This window comes from Phocoena sinus, chromosome 12, assembly GCF_008692025.1.
Source record: "Phocoena sinus isolate mPhoSin1 chromosome 12, mPhoSin1.pri, whole genome shotgun sequence".
In the NCBI taxonomy this organism is placed as follows: domain Eukaryota; kingdom Metazoa; phylum Chordata; class Mammalia; order Artiodactyla; family Phocoenidae; genus Phocoena; species Phocoena sinus.
In genome coordinates this window covers 88,282,559-88,308,631 of record NC_045774.1, presented here as the reverse complement: position 1 = coordinate 88,308,631, position 26,073 = coordinate 88,282,559, and the positions used below count along the sequence as shown (strand labels likewise).

The 26,073-nt window shown below is 31.0% G+C and overlaps 1 protein-coding gene across 1 annotated transcript in view; it reads right to left on the bottom strand.

Annotated features, from left to right (window-relative positions):
• EYS (eyes shut homolog) overlaps nt 1-26,073 on the bottom strand; it is a 1,696,347-nt gene that overhangs the window by 1,559,854 nt on the left and 110,420 nt on the right. The window contains 1 exon segment of the mRNA XM_032651890.1: nt 9,259-9,424. Within this exon segment, the coding sequence (XP_032507781.1) occupies nt 9,259-9,424 (166 nt within the window).

The window sequence follows — 26,073 nt, the reverse complement described above, 5'->3', positions numbered from 1 at the left end:
ATAAGCTCCTACGTTTGTAGAATATTAGATTTTAAAGAGACCTAAAACAGAATAAGGCCCAACCCTCTCATTTAAAAAATGGACTAAGAAATACAGCAAGAGAATAAGACACAGTTTCCAGACCATGCTATTTAAAAAACAGTCAAATGCCAAATAAACTTCCAATTAATATTTATAAAAATAATGTAATAATGATAAACAATACATTTTACACAAAAAATGTTTGCTCTTTATCTATTGTAGTTGTACAGGGAACAATTTAAAAAGAAATTTGGAAAAATTCTTTAAAATATTTATAATAGAAAAATGGTCAGTACCTTATCCTAGGTTCCTAACAAGAAGGCAGAAAGTCAGGGAATATAAGTGTGTGTGTGTGTGTGTGTGTGTGTGTGTGTGTGTATACGTAGGTATAGACATACATAAACACATTTATACATATACATATATAATGCAGCTACTTCATGCTCTGATGTTAAAGATAATATCTGTGACACAATAAAGAATGAAATTGCTAAAAAGCAAAATAATGTGACATATAAAAGCAGACACACAGATAACCCAGACTTAGAATTATACTAAGACTGTACAATATCTGTGGTAAATGTGTTGAAGTATCTATAGGAAAAGATGAATATAACTGGTAAACAGATTTGGAATTATGGAATGAGAGGTTTGGAAACTGTGAAAAAAAGCAAAAACCCAAATGGAAATACTAGAATTGTGGGGAGAAAGGAGTTAATGTAGTCTAGCTGAGCACTTCTTATCTTTCATTAGTGGATGTAACATTTCCAGGTAACGAAAGAACATGGGGAACCTGATACAATCTCCTTGTGCATATAACTAAACCTCCTATAAAGGAGACTAAAATATTTCTTAGGGAGATAGTATTTATCTACAAAACCCTCTAACTGATAGCCTTATTTTAGAATTGTTTCTAATTTACAAACCTACGATTCGTGAGACATGACTTCTTGCAAAATATCATCTAAATTATGCAAAGTACAGATGAATTATAAATAGAGAGGGTTCACAAGCTGAAATCTCCCTGCTGTGTGCAGACCTCATTTAGAAATCTCACCTATCACTCTGGGAAAAAAAGGAAGAAACTAGGAAGCCATGCAGAATGTTTCAAACTATTTTCAGCCTTACCAGTGTAACTTGACTGCTTGTATTCTTAAGATTATAAAATATTATTACTATATTAGTAATAAAATAATCAATGGATAGGATTATCAGAAGATCAGGCACAAGAAAGAGAAGTAAATTAATGATGTCAAAAAAAATCATATCTTCAGTGTGTTGAGAGAAAATAACTATAATATAGTTATGTCAGCCTGGTACAATGAATTCCTTTATTTTCTCAAGAAAATAGTATTACATTTAACTGTTTATCCAATATTTGGGAGAAGTTGGATAAAAGACCCTGTTTTTTGTGTATTCTTCATTGTGAAAAGATTTTTTTTTTAGTCTTTTTTTTTGTTGTTTATTAGATGTTGGGAGTAGGCGTTTATTCATTTATTTTATTTATTTTTGCTGTGTTGGGTCTTCGTTTCTGTGCAAGGGCTTTCTCTAGCTGTGGCAAGCGGGGGCCACTCTTCATCGCAGTGCGTGGGCCTCTCACTGTCGCGGCCTCTCTTGTTGTGGAGCACAGGCTTCAGACGCGCAGGCTCAGTAGTTGTGGCTCACAGGCCCAGTTGTTCCACAGCATGTGGGATCCTCCCAGACCAGGGCTCGAACCCGTGTCCCCTGCATTAGCAGGCAGATTCTCAACCACTGTGCCACCAGGGAAGCCCGTGAAAAGATTTTTTTAAAAACTATTTTACTCAATTACTTTAGAGCTTGTAGAATTATTCAGATTTTATACTTATTATTGAATCAGTTTACCAACTAGTATTTTTTCTAGGAATGCATCTATTTTTTGTAAATTGTCCAATTTACAAAGCTTTCCATAATGATATATCTGATTAAATATTTGGATTTAACTGAGATATTTTTGCCTCCTCCTCCCCAGACTTCTAAAAGGAGGTAACAAAATAAATAAATTAATTAATAAAATAAAACAAAACTTTAATTCAGTGAGATAACTAGAGGGGAGAAAACAAATTTTGAGAAGCTGAAAAGATGGTGGAGGCGTGGGGACTAAATTAGCAGAATGGGAACAGAAAAAACATAAAAGTCTAATTAGAAGGCATGTTTATGAAAAACAAAGTCATTTACCTAGACAATCTTGAGATGCTCAGAACTTAAAGATATCCAAGAATGTGGTACTGAGATGGGTTCTGGAAACAGGGAGATTAGTAACACAGCTTCCCTCCCAAATCACAAATTCGGGTATTATACTGACTCTTCACTCACCTCCCTCAGGCCCACAAATAAATAATTTTCAAGGTTTATTCTTTGGAGAAAGGGAATCTTTTTATGTCTTCGCCTCTAAATAGAGTCACCTGAAGTTGGCAGAAAGACTCCAAGTGAGAAAGAACGAAACATCGTTCAACTTACAGAAAACTGAGATACTGAATGGAACAGAAGAAAATTAAAACAAATCAAAGCTATAATAGTCTTATAGACATAAGAAAAGTTATTTTATTTATATAAAACAAGAGAATATCATGAAAATGTACAATTTAGACAACTGAAAATTCTCTAGACAATTACAAATATAATAAAACAAAAATTCAACACTAGTTTTGAGATATTAAATGGGGAATACAGTAGAAAATAAAAAAAATAAAATAATGGAAAATAAATAAGAGATTATGAGGAAATGAAAGAATCAATTTTGGAGATGCAATATCAAAATTTTGGACTTAGGGGTACAGAAACATAAAACAGAAAAAAATTCTTAGTGACATAATACAGAGACTACCTAAAAATTGAAAGGCATGCTTCCAAATAAAAGGGTTTATCAAGAGATATCGACAAGATATGAAAAAGAATACAACCATGGGGATGTAAATTGGTGCAGCCACTATGAAAAACAGTATGGAGTTTCCTCAAAGAAAATCAAAAATAAAATTACCGTATAATCTAGCAATTCTACTTCTGGGTTTTTATTCAAAGGAAATAAAAACACTAAGTCAGAAAGATATCTGCACCCCATGTTCACTACAACATTATTTACAACAGCCGAGACATGGAAGCTACCTAAGTGTCCATCAATGGATGAATGGATAAAGAAGGTGTGGCATATATATATATATATATATATATATATATATATATATATGCATATATATATAAATAAAATGAGATTATATATATATAAATATATAAAAATATTGTTCAGCCATAAAAAAGTGGAATCTTGCCATTTGCAACAACATGAATGGACCTCAAGGCATTATGCTAAGTGAAATAAGTCAGACAGAGAAAGACAAATACAGTATAATCTTACTTATATGTGGAATCTAAAAGAAAAAATCTAAAAAAAAATAAAAATGAAACCAGATTTGTGATTGCCAGAAATGGGGGTTGGGGGATGGGTGAAATGGGGCATAGTGGTCAGAAGGTACAAATTTCCAGCTGTAAAATAAGTAAGTCCTGGGAATGTAATGTACATGGTTACTATAATTTATGGTACTGTACTGTACATTTGAAAATTGTTAAGAGTAAATCTTAAAATATCTCATCACAAGAAAAAAATGTAACTATGTGTCGTGATGAATGTTAACTAAACTTTCTGTGGTGATCATTTCACAATATATACAAATATAGAATCATTATGTTGTACACCTGAAACTAATATAATATTTCAATGATATTTCAATTTTTTAAGAAGAATATAATCCTCAAAAGTTTCAATATAGTGAAATTTCAGTACACCGAGACAAAGAACATAAAAAAAAAGACTTTAAGAGAGATGATCCCATGCAGAATATAAAGAATCAAAAGGTAGCCTATTACATATACAATTCTACATTATTGCATGCCTTCCTTTCTTTTCCCTTTATCATATATCTCATAGATTGTTAAATCAGTACTGGGAGTATTACACAGTCATTTCTACCTCTGTGTTTACTCTTTTGCTCAAAGAGCCAATGATGCCATGTATAATCTTGCACCTATATTACTCATCATGTGGATGAGACACATGTGGTGGGAAAGCTAGGTCAAGAAGTATATACATTTATAGTATTGATAAATATTGCAAAATTGCTCTGCTCAGATATTATAGTGATTTCCCATTTCAACATCAATAGATAAAATCAGCAAGTTGTCAAACTCTCAGTTTTGCCAGTCTTATAGGAGAAAATATATATATTTATTGTGCTTTTAAAAATGTGTTTTGCTCTCATTATAAGTAAAGCTAAGCATTTTCTCAAATATTTAGTAATACTTTATATGCCTGATGTACAATTTTCTTTTGTTGTTTGCTTCTACGAAGTCTTCACAGGTAGACATTTTTGCTTTTCATGCAGTTAAATTACCAGTCTTTTCTTTGTGGCTTCTACCTTTTGTTGGTAACTATAAAGACCTTTTTCAGCCAGGTTCATAAAATAATACATCAACATTTTTGTGAGTTTTTTATCATTTCAATTTTTATATATAAAATGTTTATTGATATGAAGTTAACCCAGAGTATGTACTAAGATACAGACCAGTCTTTTTTCCAGATGACAATTCTGTTGTTCAGCATCAAATATTGAATAGTCCCTATTTATCCTAAAGATTGACATGGCAAATTCCATTACATGCTAAATTCTCTGCATATTTGGATTTATTTTTGGACTTTGCATTTTGCATATATTTTGACTATCAATGCAATAATACTATGCTTTTCATTATTGAAGCTCTATAATATGCTTTAATATCTGGCAGAGCTAAGTCTCTACCGCACCAACCTGCACCATGTGCTTTTTTTTAGAGTACACCTGGCTTTATTTGTCTATTTAGTTTTCTATGTGGAACTCAAAATGAATATAAAAGCATTGTTCTTATTTCATTGAAATCTTAATAAATATATAAAATAATATGGTGATTTGAAATCTTTAATATGTTAGGTGTCCTCTCCATCAACATGGTATATTTTTAGAAATTTCTTTCCAGATATTGTGTTTGTAAATATACTGTGGCAATACTTAAAGTTTTCTCAACTTAGAACTTTAATGCTTTTGCTAATTTTAGTCCTAGGAATTTTAACTTCTGTTTATATAACATCTTTTTTTTTTCATTGTATCATTTAGTTAGCTCTTATCTGTATTTGAAAGTCATTTATTTCTTTTTAACATATTAATCAATTAACACAATTCTGTTACTGAAAACTGTTTTGAAAACATTATTATATGTAATATAAGTAAAAATCATTAAACCACATTTGGTTTTTAAAACTCAGATTTGTTATTTAAATCTTGAAATAAGGTCCTAACATCCTCAATGGATATAGAAACAATAGTAGGTATTTAACAAAAGCAGACTTGAAACTGGAGCAGTATGGTAAGAAAAATACTTTTGATAAAGGTTTCCTTAGAGATACAGGATTTTCTTTTCTCACATTAATCATTGTAAAATTACAACAATAACTAATAATGAATTGATTGTAATTAATATATTGAAACATCTTCTGTCAAAAATATAATCCACTACTTCTTGAAGGAGAAAAAAGAGAATTAAAAGTAAATATTGGTTTGCAATAACAGTTCACAAATACATGAATCACTATTCATTTACAAAAAAGTTCACTGGTACATATTAAATGTTTTAAATGTATATGTTTAATGTAGTTAACTAAACAGAAATGATCATAAGCTTTAAAAAAATAAAGACATTCAAAGCAAACATCTCCTTTTTTGCTGTGACTTCATCTTTTCTTAACCATGATTCATATTATCTTATTTCATTTCACAACTCATTATCCATTCTGTCAGTATGTCCTTTTCTCAAACCTAATAATACATATAATGAACATAGATGATGACATTGAAAAGAAACAGTGCATGTCAGCTCTTTCTCAAGTTGTGCACCATAGACCAATTGTCCTTGAAGGGGCTTCCTCTAATTAATTACCTTCCCTTCTTTGTAGAGCAATCATATTGGCAAGAATTGATTGGGCGTGTAAGACACTTCATTTAGTTGGTAGAAAAATCTCTTAATTAAAACAATTTTACTGCTGGTAAAATTAATGCACCCCATGAAAATTTACCAGCTTGATTGTAATGTTCCTCTTCAATTATATTTTATGAGAGAAAAAGAAAGATCTTAACAGCAACAAGAAAAAATAGGAATTACATAAAATATGTAATTCTATTTACATACTTAAATCTATCCTATATTCTTTTTTTAAAAAAAACTTTACTGAGCAAAGTTGCACTGCTGAATCCTGTACTGACATTAAAAAGAATTTAGGCAGTTCTGCTTAAATATTTTTTTGACTATTGAGCTTTATTGTACTGGCTTCTTTCACTTGGGACAGTCCAGGTCACTTAAATTCTCACATGTGGAGGTCACATAATTCTTATTTTTGTGATAATTAGATATATTCATTAATTTCTGAACCTAGATTCATTAAGGGATAATGACTAGGTACGCTTTCATTACTTTGATGATAATTGCTCAGGGCTGATTTATCCATGAGCAATTTTGACTTCATATTACCCTTATGTCCTAGAAAATATATGTTATACCACTGTCATTCATAAAATAACTACGTTTGCTCAGAGATGATTTATCCACTAGCAATTTGATTTCCTATTACTCCCCCTATTTTTCCTAAAAACACTATTTGCTACTTTATTGTTGTGAATACGTTCCCTTTACCAATTTTTAGTTTTCAAATAAGTTTAATGTTTAAAATTAAGTGAATGTATATATTCCATTATTCCTACTTTGAGACAAAGGGAAATCAAAATATAAAAATGATGCAGTCACTGGGGTCCATGAACTGATTTGGCTGGTAATAGAAGACTATGTTTCTCACTCTGCACATTAAACGTATTTTAATGGAACCTTAAAGATCTGTGTCCACCTCACTACAAAATTCCAGTTTGGTTGTTTCGTAGTGGAAGTCTAGCAGTAGTATGCTTTAAAAGTGTCTTGGGTGCTTATACTATGTGGCCAAGGTTTAAAAACGACTGAGCTAACACAATCCCTAAATTGTCCTGAGACTAGATATTTCAGGTAATTTCTCTAGTCTCAGTTGTTGTTCTTGTTTGTTTGGTTTGATTGTGTAATTTGTGAAATAGTAGGTATTCATACCAGAGCCTCTGAAATTCCTTTCTGCACTAACATGACATAATCAACAAGTTATTGCTCTCTTCTTTCACTTCTGGTCTTGAGTGTGATTTGCTTAATGAATCACTATTTCTGTCATTAGGGTTGTTAACTCTCCCGCACACCATCTTATGATCATGTTGAAATAAATTACCATGTCTTCTGTTTAAAAGGCTAATTTGTTAGTTTACTTCAAGACTGTTTTAATGTAATAGTACACTTATAAGTGCAGCTGTTGTCAATTGAATAAAATTAGCCATTGGTTGAGAACAGATATGTCAAATCTACTAATTTGCTGATTGTTGATAAACTATAATGTCAAAATATCATTGACAGAGGAAATCTTCTTTAAAATAATTAATTGAAGTACTGTTCAATTTCAAGAATTTGGATCAATTTGCTTGAGCTAAGTCAAATAACATTAAAAGATTAATCAAACAGAAAATTATGCTCATCAAAATAGATTTTGAATAGGAACTGCCATTGTATGAAACAATTAGTAATATATTTAACTAAATATGTATTGTAATTATTTTATTTCAAGAGTCAAAGCCAGAAAACTAGGCTTCATCTTGACACGTCTGGTGCTTGCTCTTTGTATACAATCCATAAAAGGACTTTCCATCACCTCACAATATGACTACAACTAACTCTACCATTTTTTCCTTCTCCAATCTATTTCTCCACCTGATCTTCTTTTAATTTTTTTTTTAATGTGTCAAACTCTACAAGTATTTTAACCCCACATTTTAGTTTGGAAATTACTTTCTTTCCCAAATCTTATTTTTACTCTTGCTCTCAGAGTTTCAGCCAGGACTTCAAAGGACCATCACTTCTTAGCGTCTGTTTTTGTTTTTGTTTTTTTCCTAATGTGCTTTATTGGAGTCTGATTGACATACAAAAAGTTGGAGATATTTAATGTGTACAACCTGATGTGTTTAGAGAAAGTATACACCCGTGAAGCCATAAACACAATCAATGTTGTCAATTTATCCATCACCTTCAAAAATTTCCTCCCACCTGCTCTGTTTTTGGCATTTTTTTTTCCTTTTGTGGTGAGACTATTCAACATAAGATCTGTCCTTTTAAATATACAATGTGTTATTGTTAATCATAGGCTCTGTATTGTACATATTTCCAAAACTTGTATAATTGTGAACATTTGAGCATTTTGAAACATTGTTATTTATAAAATAAAATTCCCTCAATATAGAATGCTCTCTTCTCCAACTTCTCTACCATGGCCTTACTGTATTTATCTCTGTTACTTTTTTAAAAAATTATTTATTTATTTATTTTTGTCTGCGTCAGGTCTTCATTGCTGCGCGCGGGCTTTCACAAGTTGTGGCGAGCGGGGGGTACTCTTTGTTGCGGTGTGCAGATTTCTCATAGCAGTGGCTTCTCTTGTTGTGGAGCACAGGCTCTAGGGCACACAAGCTTCAGTTGTTGTGGTGCACAGGCTTAGTTGCTCCGCAGTATGTGGGATCTTCCCGGACCAGGGCTATGAACCCGTGTCCCCTGCATTGGCAGGCAGATTCTTAACCACCGTTCCACCAGGGAAGTCCCTATCTCTGTTACATTTTATCATAGAGACTTTATCTGACCTCCCAACCTACTCTCCCAATTGCCCATATTTTCTTTTCTTTCCTTTTCTTTTTTAAACAGGTTCTTTGGTTATAAGTTTGCATAGAAAGATGTTTCTTTCTGTAGGAACATTTTACTTCAATTTACAATTATATATTTATCATTGTGAGTATTTTCCCAATAATTTCCTCCAAAAAATAGATCTGTGAGAGTAGAGGATAATTCTAGATTTTTTCAGTTATATATCTTGTACCAAGCAGAATTCCTGGGATGTAGTAGATGATAAGCATACGTATGTCTTTTAAAGGAACACATCAGAGAATAAGAGTATTAAATTCATTTTTACTTTATTTTGTGTTTTGAGATATAAAGTATTTTGTGTGATTGGAAAATGAATACTTACCTAATAAATTTTGAACTGACTTAAGCAAATTAAAAAAAAAAAAACACACGCTTTAATTGAATTACCTGTAAATTTCAATTGCCACACGTATTTTAATTGAGGAGGACTTGCAACTTCAGCCTGAAAAATACCATGGCTGATGGCTCCACAGTAGCAGGCGTACAGATGAATTAAGCAAGCATTCTTCACAAATCGACATGAATTTCTTGTGCACCCTGGAGTGCATATATACTAAAAAAGGAAATAATAAAATTGATTAAAAACTGAAATATATTTGATATATAAACTTTTGCTTATATAAACACACAGCTAATTTCTAAAACCACCAATTTAAAAAAAGTCTATAGAAGACACATAATATACCACTCTTCTTATTCCTTCTATTCCTTTCTCTTCTCTTTCTGTAGCATCTTGCCTCATGTTCATGTTCATACTGCCTATGTGATATTCTTTTGGCTTTGACTCACTCCTTAACCTACAATGTTTCCTTATGTTCTGTCTGCTGGGTTATAATTTTTTTCACAAATGAAAAATAATCATGGTACAAATTATGAGATGCATCATCTAAAACATCAGTGGATCACTTAGATTAATGCAATGAAATGCCAAGGTACTGTTTAAGTTTGTCAGTTTTTTAAAGGTATATTATTTGAAAATATTTTAATATAATCAGGGTGTATTTTCTAATAATATGATTTATCTGCAGTAATCTCTAGTATCTTCAAAGACAGAATTCATATCTGGTTATATCCACAATTAAATTAATTAAATTTACACAATTTTAAGTCACATTCAAGCTATCATTAAGTTTTAATACATGCTACTTTACTGAGGTCTTAGGATGACATAAGTCAATAAGATAAATTTAAGCCCTGGAGACAGACAAGGGCCATATATTCTGTTTAGGACATATCTTAAGCCATTTCTAATTCTCCTAGTTTCAAATGAGCAAATCCCCCCCTCCCCCTACATTTGGCAGAAGGAAGCACAGCTGAGTCATGAGGCACAAGGACTCACTAGCATCTAACATTTCCTTTAATGCAATTACTGTACTAAGCAAGCTTTGTTCTAACTGTTTCAGGTCATGATGGTCTTCTACCTGGATTCACAATAGAATTACTAATGGCTACACAAAGTATGAATCTTAAAGTATGAATTTTTATATAAATTAGTACAAGACCATGTATCTAACTGAAATCAACACTAAAGACTAGAAACAATCTGAAAAAAATTATCATTTCATTATACTGAGTGGCTACCAAGAGAACACCATTTTGTAATAAATTTCTAAGACTTGAGATCACTGAAAGTTTTAATCCGTAATTTTTATACTAAGACACAGAATTTAAACTCTCCAAATGGTATTAGCCAACCTTCACTATCAGTGGATTTGTGATCTTCATTGTGATAAGACATATGAAGGCCTAATAAATTTGACTTCATGACTGTACAAAATAAACTTAGCATAGTAGTATATGGTTTGTATTAAGAACCAGTAGAGTCATCTCTTTACTTAAAACAAAACAAAACAAAAAACATAAAACTCAGCTTAAACTAAGCCGTCTCTTAGATTTTTTGTTTTATTTGTATATGTGTGTGTGCGTGTTTTAAACTAAGAATATCAGAGGCAGCTGCACCAAATATATGTGTATAATCCTCATTTCTGTCTGGAAAAGTCAAGAATGATGGGTCCATTTAGAAATAAGATTTTACATCTTCTTTAATAACTCTAGGGGAGGTGGACAAGTAAAAAATAGGGGCCAGCTAATGATGACAGATGCCAGGCAAAATCATAGTAATAACATGGATCCTTGCTCACAGTGCTGTTATGGTGCTCATCCTGCTAGTTTGAATGTTACTTGGAGACAAAATAGAAGTCAGGATTTAGCTGAATAGAAAAACCAAAGCTCCGCATGATAGTTTTCCAGGAAAGTCAGAACAATTTATCCATCTTTAGACCATTCTATCCTGAACAAGGACACTGTGAAGGTTTCCTGTCTCTAAACAAAGTTTGGGTTTACAAGAACTTATTTGGGATGGAAAATTGGAGCCTTTATTACTATATATAGATTATTGCAACACAGAAAATTGTGTCTGGCAGCAACCTGAGTGTTAGCAATTTATTTCCTTAGACCATATGTAAAGGTTAGGAAGTATCATGATATAGGTCTATTCTAAAGGTGACCTCAGTCAATGACTTGTGTGTTCATGTGAGAATTCATACTAACACACACACTCCACAGCAACAACAAGAAAATAAATGAAAACAGGTGAACAGAACAGAAATAAAGTAAAATAGTGAGATTGAAGAGTGGAGGTTTTTAGGCAAGTAAACTAAAACCTCAAATCTGAATAGCTCTGAGTGTTCTAGCAGCCAAGTAAAAATATAAAACATGAAAATATAGTGTAAGTCTTCTTGTTTATTAGAAGAGGTGGATTTGCATTTTGATGGATTCATTTTAGCTTATTGGAAAAACCATATTTCCAGATGACACTCCTAAGGAATAGTTGTCATATGGAGGAGGGTGTTAAACAAGTGATAACACTTTAATAATATGATATTTTCATGGAAAATTATTTAACAATTTGACCATGAATTCATAAACATTTTTCTGCACAGTGCTACTTTGTACAAGTAAGATGGTTTTCAATAAATTGATTCTTTTCTTTTTGAGTATGAATTTTGAAAATGCCATTAATGGAGGAAATTAGTCATTCTGAATTCACATGGACATGATGACTCACGTAATACCTATCGCCCATTAAAACATTATTTTATTAATTCTTATAAACTTAAATAGACAATTTAACAATTCAGAATCATTTGTATGACAAGATCGGCATCTTTGTGAATTCAGTTACTCTAAAGTGACCTCTTTTTAACATTGACACTAATTTCCAATAGAATTAATAGTCCTCTCTGTCATTAAGTTACCTGAAGTTCCACAGTGACCCCAGATGCCATGGTAATACTAATTTTTCTCTATCAATTTTATTTGGACCAAAGGGGATTCAAAGTTTTACAAGAAAATAATCATTTAGCTATTTGACGTTTTAATCCTCCCCAAATTAATAGCTGGAATTAATACTTTACAAAATTAATACAAATACTTGGAATTAATTCTTTACCTTATTTTTAATACTATTATATATTTCCCATTCAATGCATGGATTAAGTAACAAATATTTTTTAGAAAATCTGTGCTTGTCTAGAAGATCTATTTCCAGACATTCCAGATCTACTTCTTCAACATGCATAAATTTCAACCTTCATCCATGAAATAGAAATATGATCCCCCTGAAATAAAAGGGGTTCACTTGCATTGGCAGAGTGTATTTAAGGTGAACAATTCACTTGTTTGTCTGGGACTTAATTTTTTTAGCATTGAAATCCCTATGTCCAGTGAAGGCACTCGGTCCTAGGCAAACTGGGACGGTTGGCTGCCCTAAATTGATTATATACTCAAAGTATTATTCCTGAAATGAAGAACAGAGCTGCAGCTGACATGTCATGAGAGAGAGAAAAATGGTGTTCTGTTGTTCTAAGCCTCTGAAGTGTGCTTGTGTGTATGAATATGAATGTTTGTAGGGGATTACCACAGCATAACCTATCTAACACACTTATCAAAAGTTTTCTCTATCTAGAGGTGAGACTAAACTCATTTGCTGAGGTTTGTTTCAAACATGAAATATCTATAATTGTATTAAGTTGGTTATAATCTTATAAAGTATATAGCTCACATATCTGTAAGAAAATTAATATTACATTTATTACAGTAAACTATAGGTGTTTATAAATTACTCATAAAATATACATGGAAAAGCAGTGTTAGTCTATCTTGTAGGTAACTGCCCAGTTTATATATAAAATTTAAAAACAGCAAACAATTCAGCATTTGTAGTATTTCTTTTGGAATTGAGTGGGGTGTCAGTGGTGGGGATATACAAACATTCATTTGAAGGTGAACACATATCTTATTGTTGACAGTGAACTAATTAACTACCACATATTAGAAAACTAAACTTGAATTAACTTTGAACTTTCATAAGGTTGTAAAAGCATAATTTTGGTAAGCAAGCAGTGAAATTAAGACAATGATGAAGTGGTTTTGCAATGACAGTAAAAAGAAGCAAGAGAATCAAGAAAATTGTCCATAAAAAGGAAAGCAATATATTTCTTATATCACATGTCAGTATATGTTACATCAGTAAAAGCATATTTTGCAATACCAAAGTTTTGTGACTTTTACTTGATTGACAAAAAATACATATTCATAGTACTTTTATAACCCTAACTAACTGATTTAACATATCATGTGCTGAAAGCATTTGATGATGCTTTCTTAAGGCTTTTGTTTTTTATAAAGGGAAAAAATTTTGATTGATAGTATGAAGAGGATTTAAAAACAACTCTAGATGTTGAGTTATTTTAACAGCTATATTTCTTAGGCAAGATAATGATTTCTTTTAGATATTCTGCTTCCTGTGCTGTACAAGCATTTTAAACTTCTCTCTTTCAAAGAAATTGTATCCCCAAATCATGGCTCATACCTATCTTACTACATCTGTATTCCCTGATGGTTCTATGTAAGCATTTATGTCAGGGTTTAGAAACTGTGTTAAAAATATAGAATTTTTTTCTTTACATAATGAAGATACTAATAATAAGGATACCACATCTCTCTCCCTTTGCCTCAGTGCTGTCACTCTCTCTCTCTCTGTCTCTCTCTCTCTCTGTGTTTGTGTGCATGTGTGTGAGAGAGAAAGAGAGAGACCATTTTGCCTTATATATGTTACCATTGTTCAAATGAGTTCAAAAGCATTGTCTAATTCATTTCATGTGAATTTTCAACAGCCTTGATAAAGAAAGGCCATTTATATTTTGTTCTAAACTTCAGATAAAAAGACAACAATTATGAGATTTTTAAAAAGATCATACACTTCAGTTCTCACAACGCCAGGACAGAAACATATATAGTTGGTTTAAAATCATTTTACTTTATTTTTTGTCTCCTCTTTATTCTCCAATAGAAATGTTATTGGTACAAATCTTAATCAGTTAACACTAAAGATATATAATCACTAGAAATCGGAAGCGTAAAATGTTATGAATCTGAAATTTTATTGTTTTTGTCACAACCCCTCCTTGCAGTACCATTTCTTTCTCACTCATTCTTCTTGAATTAGTACTAAAAAATCACTGATATTTTATTTATTTGTAAAATATCATATTGTACCTAGTTTAAAGAAATTTAGTGATTTTGAAAAAGCAATGATGAATTCACACAGAAAAAAGTTCAAAAACATCCAATGATATGCTGCCTACAAAAGGCTCAATTTAGCTTTTAAGACATACACACAGTGAGAGTGAAGAGATGGGGGAAAATATTTCAAGCAAGCAGTAACCAAAAGAAAGCAGGAGTAGCTACACTTATATCAAACAAAATAGACTTCAAGCAAAAATTGGTCAAAAGAGACAAAGAGAGTTATTGTAAAATACTGAGTCAATCCATCAAGAAGGTATACCATTCATAAATATTTATACGCCCAACACTGGAGTAAATATATAAAGCAAATATAAAAAGAACTAAAAGGAGAAATAAATAGCAATACAATAATGCTTGGAGACTTTAACACCCCACTGTCAACAATGGATAGATCTAGACAGAAAAATCAATGAGGAAGCTGTAGATTTGAAAAACACTATACTTTAAGTGGATCTACTAGACATATACAGAATATTCCATACAATAACAGGAACACTCTTCAAAGTGCACATGAAACATTTTCTATGATAGATCATATGTTAGGCTGCAAAAAAATTTCACCAAATTAAAAAATAATGAAATTATATAAAGTATCTTTTGACCATCAAAGTATGAAACTAGAATCAATAACAGGATAAAAGCTGTTTTCCACAAATATATGGAAGCTAAACAACACACTCATGAACAACCAATGTTGTTCATAAGAAGAAATCAAAAGGTAAAATTTTAAATTCCTGAAACAAATGAAAATAGAAACACAGGTACCAAAACTTATGGGATGCAGCAAAAACAGGTCTAAGCAGGTCTAAGTGAGAAGTGTATAGGAATAAACACACAAGTCAAGAAAAAGAAAGATCTTAAATAAACAGCCTAACTTTATGCCTCAAGGAACTATAGAGTAAAATAAGAACAAAAGTAACAGAAGAAAAGAAATAATAAAGATTGCAGCAGGTATAAATAAAATAGAGAATCAAGAAACAATATAAAAGAAGTTCTAGCCAGAGCAATTACAAAAGAAAAAGAAATTAGATTCATCCAAATTGGAAAGGAAGAAGTAAAACTGTATCTGTTTGCATATGACATGTTATATAAGGAAAATCCTAAAGACTCCACCAAAATACCATTAGAAATAATAAGCAAATTTAATAAAGTTGCAGGACACAAAATCAGCATACAAAAATCTGTTGTGTTTCTATACACTAATAATAAATTATCATAACTAATAAAGAATATCCCATTTTCAATAGCATCAAAAGTAATTAAATACTTAGGAATAAGTTTAACCAAGGAGATCAATACCTGTATGCTGCAAACTATGAGATATTGATGAGAGAAATTTAAAAAGACACAAGTAAGTGGAAATATATCCTGTGTTCATGGTTTGGAGAATTAACATTATTAAAATGCCAGTACTACCCAAAGCCATCTATGGAGTCAATGCAATCTCTATGAAGATTTCAAGGGCTTTCTTTCTTTTCTTTTTTTTTTTTTTCCAGAAATAGAAAAATAGTCCTAAAATTTGTGTGGAACAACAAAAGACCCCAAACAGACAAAACAATCCTAAGAGACAAGAATGAATCTGGAAGCATAAGAGTTCCTAATTTCAAACTATACTACCAAAATATAGTACTCAAAACAGTATGGTAATGGTATAAAAACAAACAGATAGACCAATGGAAAAAAATTGAGAGCCCAGAAATAAACCCATGCATATATGGTCAACTAAGAATTAAAAAAGGATCCAAGAATATTCAGGGGGGGAATGATAGTCTCTTCAATAAATCAGGCTGGGAAAACTGGATATTCATAAGCAAAATAATGAAATTGGACCCCAATATTTACCATTCATAATACTTCACTTGAAATAAGTTAAATATTTAAATATGGCTTAAAACAAGCAAACAAAAACTCCTAGGAGAAAATAGAGGTAAAAATCTGCTTGATATTGGTCTTGGCAACAATTTCATATATATGATCCCAAGTGAACAGTAAAAAAAGCTAAAATAAACAAGTGAGACTACATCAAATAAAAAAGGTTCTGCACAGCAAAGGAAACATTAAACAAAAAGAAAAGACAACCTTTGGAATGGGAGAAATGTTTGTAAACCACATATTTGATAAGAGGCTAATATCTAAAATATATAAAGAACTCACACAACACAATACCTAAAAAGCAAATCAAATTTTAAAAATAGAAATATTACTTAAAGAGGGGAGAGATATGGGAACATATGTATAACTGATTCACTTTGTTATAAAACAGAAACTAACACACCATTGTAAAGCAATTATACTTCAATAAAGATGTTAAACAATAATAATAATATTATTAGATATGACAGGAAAAAAGAAAAAAAAAAAGGAAATGTTACCTGAATAGACATTTTTACAAAGAAGATATTCAAATAGCTATTAAGTACATGAAAATGTTTTCAGCATCACTAATCACCAGGAAAATGCAAATCCACAACAGGATTACACATCTGTGAGGATGTAAAGAAAAGGGAGCCCTTGTACACTGTTGGTGGGAATGTAAATTTGTACAGCAATTATGGAAAACAAAATAAAATTTCCTAAAAAAATTTAAAATAGAACTGCCATGTCATCATGCAACTCATTTCTGTGCATATATACAAAGGAAACAAAATAACTATCTCAAAGAGATATGTACACACCCATGCCCATTGCAGCATTACTCACAACAGTGGAAACATGGAAGCAACCTAAGTGTCCATTGATGCGTGAACGGACAAAGATGATGTGGACTAATATATATATATACATATATATTATTCAACCATAAAAAGAATATATATAATATAAATAGCATATATTATACATAAATAATAAATAATATATAATGAACATTATATGATTTTATATATAATATCATATAGCATATATAATATATACATGATCATTTAATATCTATATTATAATATATATAACCTCATAATATTATATGTATAATATGATTGCATATCACTTATTATATGATAAAAACATGTAATGATTATATGTATAATATATTATATAATAAAATATAGTATATGTTATATGTAATTAATTTAATTATGAAATAATTATTATATATAATATATATATATATATTAATTATCTATATAAAATTATACATAACTATTATATAATTAATCTATATATAATATATACTATATATAATTATACTTATATAAGTTATATATATATCATTGATATAGTATATATTATATAATAGAAGATATATATAAACAATTATATAAAATTAATAATTCATATTAATACTATTATTTATATAGGATATTATATTTTATATGTGATATAATACATCTCTTATGTAATTATATATCTGATATTATTTTATATTATAATATACAACTATAATGCATAATAACATATAATTATAGTATAATATATAATATAATATATCAATATATAATATATATAATGTAATTATAAATAATATAAAATTCTACATAATATATTATTATATATACTATGATTATATTAATATATATCATATTATATTATTTATAACATATACTATATATACCATATATATCACATATACATATCATAGATGTTATTATATATCACATCATTTTATATTAATATTATAATATATATTATATTATGCAATATATATTATATAATGTGTAATATATTATACACATAAAAATATATTAATTTATTATACACATATACATATATTTAATAGTATATATTATCATACTATGTTATATTATTGTATTAATTATCATATAAAATATATTATATGATAAATATTATAAATATCATATAAATTATTATTAATGATATAATACAATATTATATAAGCCATACAATATATGTAATATATATGATGTATTATATAATTACATATTAAATATCATGTATCATATAATTATATATTATATATAATATGTAAATAATTATATATAATTATACATAATTATATATATTATCATATATGCCATGATATATATTGTTATAATATTTTATAATGTAATATATTAAAATATAATATAGTGTAAATAATTATATTTAATATATGATATACAATATATAGTGTAATATTGATAATTTATGTATAGTGTTATTAATAATATATTAATTGATTAATTATATAATTATTATATTAACTAGTGTTATTTTTATAATTTTATATTAATAATAAATTATATAATATAGTTTCTAATATATATTAATATAACAATACATATATATTATTCAACCATTAAAAAGAAGGAAATTCTGCTATATGCACCAACGTGGGTGAAATTTGAAGACATTTTTCTAAGTCAAATAAATCAGACAGGGAATGATAAATACTGTATGAGCTCACTTATATGTGGAATATAAATGAAAAAAAATCAACAGGGTACTCAGAGATACAGAGGTGAATGGTGATTGCCTGGTTGGGAGAGGAGAGGAAAATGCGTGAAGGTGGTCAAGATGCACAAACTTCAAGTTATAAGATGACTATGTTCTGGAGATGTAATTATGTAATGCGCTCTATGGTGGCTATAGTTACCAATATTCTATTGTGCATTGAAAGTTGCTAAGTGAGTTGGTCTTCAAAGTTCTTACCACACAGGAATTGTGAATATGTGAGTTGATGGATGTATTAACTAACTTATCATGGAAATTATTTCACAATGCAGGTATTCCTTGTTTTATTTCACTTTACTATGTTTTTACAGATACATGTTTTTCACAAATTGAGGGTTTGTGGCAACCCTGCATTGATCAAGTTTATTAGTGCCATTTTTCCAACAGCATTCACATGCTTCACATACTTCATATCTTTGTGTCACATTTTGGTAATTCTCACATTTTTAACTTTTTCATCATTATTATATTCGTTATTGTGAACTCAGATTCGTGATCTTTGATGTTACTATTGCAAAAAGATTATATCTCACTGAAGGGCCAGATGACGGTTACCATTTTTTTAGCAACAAAGAATTTTATAATTAAGGTATATACATTGTTTTTTTAGAAATAACACTATTGCACAATTAACTGACTTCATTATAGCATCAACATAACTTTTATATGTACTGAAAAACCAAAAATTTGTGTGACTTGTTTTATTGCAATATTCAGTTTTATGGCAGTGGTCTGGAAACAAACCCATAATAGCTCTGAAGTATGCCTGTATATACGTGTATCAGGTCATTATGCTGTACATGTTAAACCTGCACAATGTTATATGTCAATTATAAGTCAATAAAGCCATGAGAAAGTATGCTTACACATATTTTACTGTTTGGGAGTGAAGAAAATTTTAACTTATAAATAGTATATAGTACATATTGTATAAATAAATTACATAAATATATATTTATTAAGTATATAAATATAAATTTAATATAAACATATGTGCAAATATATAATAAAATTTCACTTTACAGATGTTTACTTAGTAGGAGACATTTCCTTCCCCTTCTTAAATGTATAAATTTTATTAAAATTATTCCATATCAGAGCTTCCCTGGTGGTGCAGCTGTTGAGAGTCTGCCTGCCGATGCAGGGGTCACGGGTTCGTGCCCCGGTCTGGGAACATCTCACATGCCGCCACGGAGCGACTAGGCCCTTGAGCCATGGCCACTGAGCCTGCATGTCCGGAGCCTGTGCTCCGCAGCGGGAGAGGCCACAACAGTGAGAGGCCCACGTACCACAAAAAAAAAAAAAAAAAAAAAAATTCCATATCAGTATTATAAATGAGTATGGATAAAGGGTAATATTGCCCGACTGCCCAAGGCTACCCTGTACTCTAATGCATTTATCCTTCTGATAAATCGCTTAAATACAGTGTCCATTACTAAACCCCTACCATTGCTTTAAATTAAATGAAGAAAATTAGAAAAGGCATGGAAAGTCTTCAGAGAATAGAATCATTCTCTAATATCCAAACAGTGAATCAATCAGTCTCAAAAAAGTATCAAATAGGTCTGACTGTCTTCAATCTAAATCAGCTTCCAGCTGCCAGTCTAAAAATGTCTTTGCCAGGATACTAAACACAGTGGTTGTGTCTCATACATTTTGTGTCTTTGAATGTCAAATATCATTCAATTTCAGAAATCTATTTGATAGTCTTAGAGAGAGGAGAAATAATTACCTTTACCATTTACAATAATCTTAAAACTCTTGGGCTTCCCTGGTGGCGCAGTGGTTGAGACGCAGGGGACACGGGTTCAAGCCCTGGTCTGGGAGGATCCCACCTGCCGCGGAGCAACTAGGCCCGTGAGCCACAACTACTGAGCCTGCGCATCTGTAGCCTGTGCTCCGCAACAAGAGAGGCTGTGATAGTGAGAGGTCTGTACACCGCGATGAAGAGTGGCCCCAGCTTGCCACAACTAGAGAAAGCCCTCGCACAGAAACGAAGACCCAACGCAGGAAAAATAAATAAATTAATTAATAAACTCCTACCCCCAACATCTTAAAAAAACAAAAAACAAACAAATAAAAAACACCTCTTTCCCCTTTTTCAGTGGATATCTTCATTTATTTTTTTTTCCCTTAGACTAGGTAACATTCATTTGTCTTATTTGTGACCTAATAAATGAGTGTAGAAATCCAACATCCTTATTAAACTTTCCAGTGTAAACTTCTTGCAATAGTGGTATACATTAAATAAAACAATTAATTTATTAAATAGCTTCAGTTTTCTTTTTCAAGGTAACATATTTACTCTATGCTTTTACTTTAGCTGTAGTTAAATTTCACCTCTTCCGGAGAAAGAACAATCTGTCAACTCCTTTAAAAACATATCCTTTGTTTCCACAGCATTTTCAGTTTTCTAACTGACACTGTTTTTCATTGCAAAGTCAAACATTTCTGATAAGATTGCCATCCCAGGGAGAGTACATACTTAACAAGCTGAGAGTGACTCAAATATCATTTTTTACTTGCTTAAGTAGTTGAAAACTTAGTTAATATTTAATCATTCATCTGCTTTAATACAAAATCAAGTTTTTAAGCATTTTTTATTATTTCAACTCATCTGTGGCTGCACTTTGCTATTTACATAAATATGTAAATGTAGTATTTGTGTCAAATATCTTTTCGATCTGTAGAAGTGTATATCTAACTGAATATATTTCCCTAAAAGACCAGTAATATATATGAATACTCAGTCTTTACCTTACTGATTTCAATTTTTGCATCCAGAAACTTAGATGTTAAACTTGTTTTCCCAAATTAACTCTTAATTTTTAAAATTTACTTTATAAGTCAAGTTTTTAAATGATTTCTTATATGAATACTGATTTTGTCTATATACACCTCTGCTACACCTCTGCAATGGTTGGGTATTCCTTCTAATTAATGCTATGGTAGTAGCATAGGATTTCCTCAGACTTTGACTCAAAACATAATCTACTAAATGTTTTTACTTATTTTGTTTCAGACATATTGAGGCAGTCTTTCAAAAGCAAAACTTCTATCCTTAGAAATCTGGTTAAATGATTTTGTTTATAAATAATTTTTTAAATGATTAGAAATGCTTATTACACGAGAAATATTTAAAAATCAATCTATGTATTTGATTAATCATTAAGTAGAAAATAATTATAGGTGTGCTAGATTAATAATACTGAAATACAAAATGAATAAAACGTTAAACTATGACAATTTGGCATGAGTTGAAATAGCTCACTTTACTGCTGAACATGAGTTTAAGATATGTTTTTTTGTTTTTGTTTTTGTTTTAAGATGTTTTTAACTCTTGGCCATAATGAAGGAGACCAAGTTGAACCATATTAAAAATCCCAAAATTCAACATGGCAACCTTCTCTTTGTGGGTGATTCTAGATAACTTTACATTTCCTTCAGGTGTTTCTTTTATCTACGTTTTATATCAGGAGATTTAATGAGGAAATTCAAGGACAATGTGCTCCTCTGGGTCAACTAGGGTCATTTAAAGTTTAGCTCATTCATCCTGGGTGACACCAGTGAGCTCTTAACATCATTACTGAAGAGACAGAAAATGTGTATTAAAAGCACATGATTAGCCTATTAGAATGCTGTGGAGTAAGAAGAAGGGAGGCACCTAATTTTTTAAAACAAATTTATTTTATATTTCCTGATGCACAGTTCAAATGGAATGAGCAATTTTAATTTTCTTTGCATGAAAATTTAACTAGGTGATATCATGCCTTTTGGGTACAGTTATGTAATTAAAATTTGCACCCGATTTTAAGAGTTCCAGTCATCAGCATATTATCAGAGGAATTTTTGTGAGTTGAGACAAACTGCTTGCAAAAAGACATACTAACTTTGTGAAGGGCAGCTAGAAAGATAAAACAAGTTAGGATTCAGGTTACTACCTGGTTGAGGAAATTTGGTTATTGACAAAGAATCAGTGAAGTAAATTCCTTTATTGGTTCTCATAACAGATGCAAGAATAATTAGAGACTGACCCAGATTTGCTAATAGTAAACCTATTCAAAATACAATGGGAAGAACCAACAAAATACTGTCACACCTATTCTTACCTACAACATTTCTATAGTGGTCATCCGTCTGCCTTCAATTCTTACTCCCTTTCCTGCCCAATCACAGGTTTAGGTCAGAAAAGATTACGAAGAGCTGAGGAAAGGAGATAGGAAAAATACTTCATATATTTTAGTCTACTTAAATATGCTTAAGTATATGTGGATCTGTCTTTCTCCCTTTCTCTCTCTGCACTCTGAGAAAACAATCTTTCTTCATCATTGGTGGACACTAATTAATAAACCTGAACTTTGAGTGACTATGACTCAGAGAGCTTCTCTAATCATTTTCAGTTAGCATATTTATTTGTGTGTTAAAAATAAATTTTCTTGAAATCTCTGTGTATTTATCTCCTGTTGCTGCTGTAGTAAATTACTATAACCTTAGTAGTTTAAAATATTTACTCCTTTATATTTCTGGAAGTCAGATATCTGAAATCTGTCCTACAGGGATCAAGCCAAGGAGGGCTCTGAGAGTGTAACCGACCAGGACCCTATGAGGCCTTCCCAGAATAGACCCCAACCCGTGTCCTCCACCTGCCTTTTGTCTGTAGAAAATCTTTAGTCAAAAAATAAATTTAATCAGGGAACTGAGATAACGCAGAAAGAAAGGAAAACAGTCAAGCAAGACAAAATAATAGTTTAGCCATTAAACAAAGTCAAGGACCTTTAGTTCTTCCTCAAGGACTATAGATAATATTCTGAGCCATGTCCTTTGACCTATTCTGCAGTTACTTAAACACTCACCAGGTGGAAGAAGTTAACTGTCTGCTGCCCACAAGCATGTAGACCCCAGACTGATTGGAACCAGAAGGTTGATGATGCCGACTCCCGATTACCTCACCACAAGCCAATCAGAGGAACGTCCACGAGCTGACCATGCCCTGCTCCTTGAACACTGTAAGACTCCTCACTACCCCCTCCAGGGTGGGGTACAGAGTTTTGAGGGCATTAGCCCACTGTGGCCCCCTTTGCCTGGCAAAGCAATAAAACTGCTGTTTTCTACTTCACCCAAAACTCTGTCTCTACATTTCTACTTGACACCGGTGAACAGAGGTCGAGTTTCAGCAAGAAGGGGAGACTCTGTTTCCATGACTTTTTCAGCCTCTAGTGGCCACCTATATTCCTTGGCCTGTGGACTCTTCCTCCATCTTCAAAGAACATCACTCAAATTTCTGTATCTGTCATCGCGTCACTTTCTCTGTCCCTTACTCCTTCTGTAGCTCTCTTATAAGAATCTTTGTGATTAAATCAGGCCCATCTGGATAATCTAGAATACTTTCCTCATATCAAGATCCTTGTCTCAATCACATCTTCAAAGTCTCTCTTTCCATATAAGATAACATTTGTCTGTTCTTGGGATTACACAAGGGCTTATTTGGGGTGCCTTTATTCAGCCAACCATATGCTGGATTCCCAGAACTGTTTATGAAAGTTATGCCTTCGGCTTATTTAACATCTGCTTCTGATGCACCTGTTTACAGATATTATGGCACTAACTCCTGATCATGAGCATTTAGGGAGGAAAGTAACCATCCTAAAGTTCCAAAACATGATACGAATGAGATTCATGTAAACAACTGCACTTTAAAAAGTAGTTTCACCAGTTATTTCTCCTTAATTTTTAAGCGGTGACTTTTAAATTGTAAAGATGTCTTCAAGCATGATTTTTTTCTATTCGTTTTGCTGTTTCATTATTAATGAAGACATATTGACATCTTTAGTTTATCTGAGACATTTAAAGTATTTACATTTGTTTCTTTTAAATATGAGAATTTCAACCATTCACAGAAATTGCACTAATATAGATGAATTAAGCTGTCACTTCTTCTAAAGGTATTTTAATTTACTTTTTCACTTGATATAAAAATTCTGCTGAAAATAAACAAGAGAAGTGACAAAATATATGCTTATAATTTCTCCATTCTTGCTCTTATAAATGGATAAGGGTATGAAATAAATCAAGTCAAATTTTAAAAGTGTGAGAGAAGTTTTTGAATATATTCATCGCTTAAATTTTTTCCTACTATATAGTTAGTGTTAATTATTATAATTAATGAACAAAAAAATGTGGAATTACAAAGTACTACTCATTGTAAACCAATTAATTTACAACTGCATGTAGATGTGACATGGACATAAACACTAATTCCTGAGTATTTCTATTTTTGTCCTAGAACTACTATTAAGACACCTGTAAATTTCCTGTACACAAAGTTCTTGACAAATAATAAAAGCTGTGTGGTAACTTTAATTTCTATTAATCCTTTTAAGTTGGAAACTTTTGTTGCTTTATTACTGCTTGCTGCCTAGGAAAGCAAAGTCAAGAGGACCCAGATAATACTATGGGAGTCTAATCATCAAAAAGTTTCTAACGCTTTCTGTAACTAACAACCTTAGGGCAATAAAACCATTTCAAAATTGCTTAAAGATGAAACCTAGGAAAGATTTCTTTCTTGTGCTCTTTGAAAAATTTCTTTCAAGTCAAAGCATATAGTTTTTATTTACTTATTTAAAATGACAGTGATTCAAATGATTAAAATATACTGAAGAACTAGAATAAAGAAGTAACTACACTGATGAAAAGTACTTTAAAACTAAAACCTAGTGTGAGGATGTTATTCTCTGTCAAAAACTGTTTTAGGCAGGAGCCAACTTCCCTGGCAAGAATCTGAACAAGAGCAGGAATAATTATACAATTAATGAAGGACACTCAGAAGCCATGGAAAAATCTGTCTAACCTCAAGATTATCATACTAAGTGAAGTAAGTCAGAAAAAGAAAAATACCATATGATATCATTTATATGTGGAATCTAAAATATGACACAAATGAACTTATCTATGAAACAGAAACAGATATAGAGAACAGACTTGTGGTTGCCAAGGGGAGGGGGTGGGGGAGGGTTGGATTGAGGTTTGGGGTTAGTGGATGCAAACTATTATATATAGAATGGATAAACAACAAGGTCCTACTGTATAGCACAGGGAACTATATCCAATATCCTATGATAAACCATAATGGAAAGGAATATACATATATATATATATATATATATATATTCCTTTAAAATAGATATTTTAGATCTGTTATTTCTTTGTTGCAGAGGACTCTCTTGT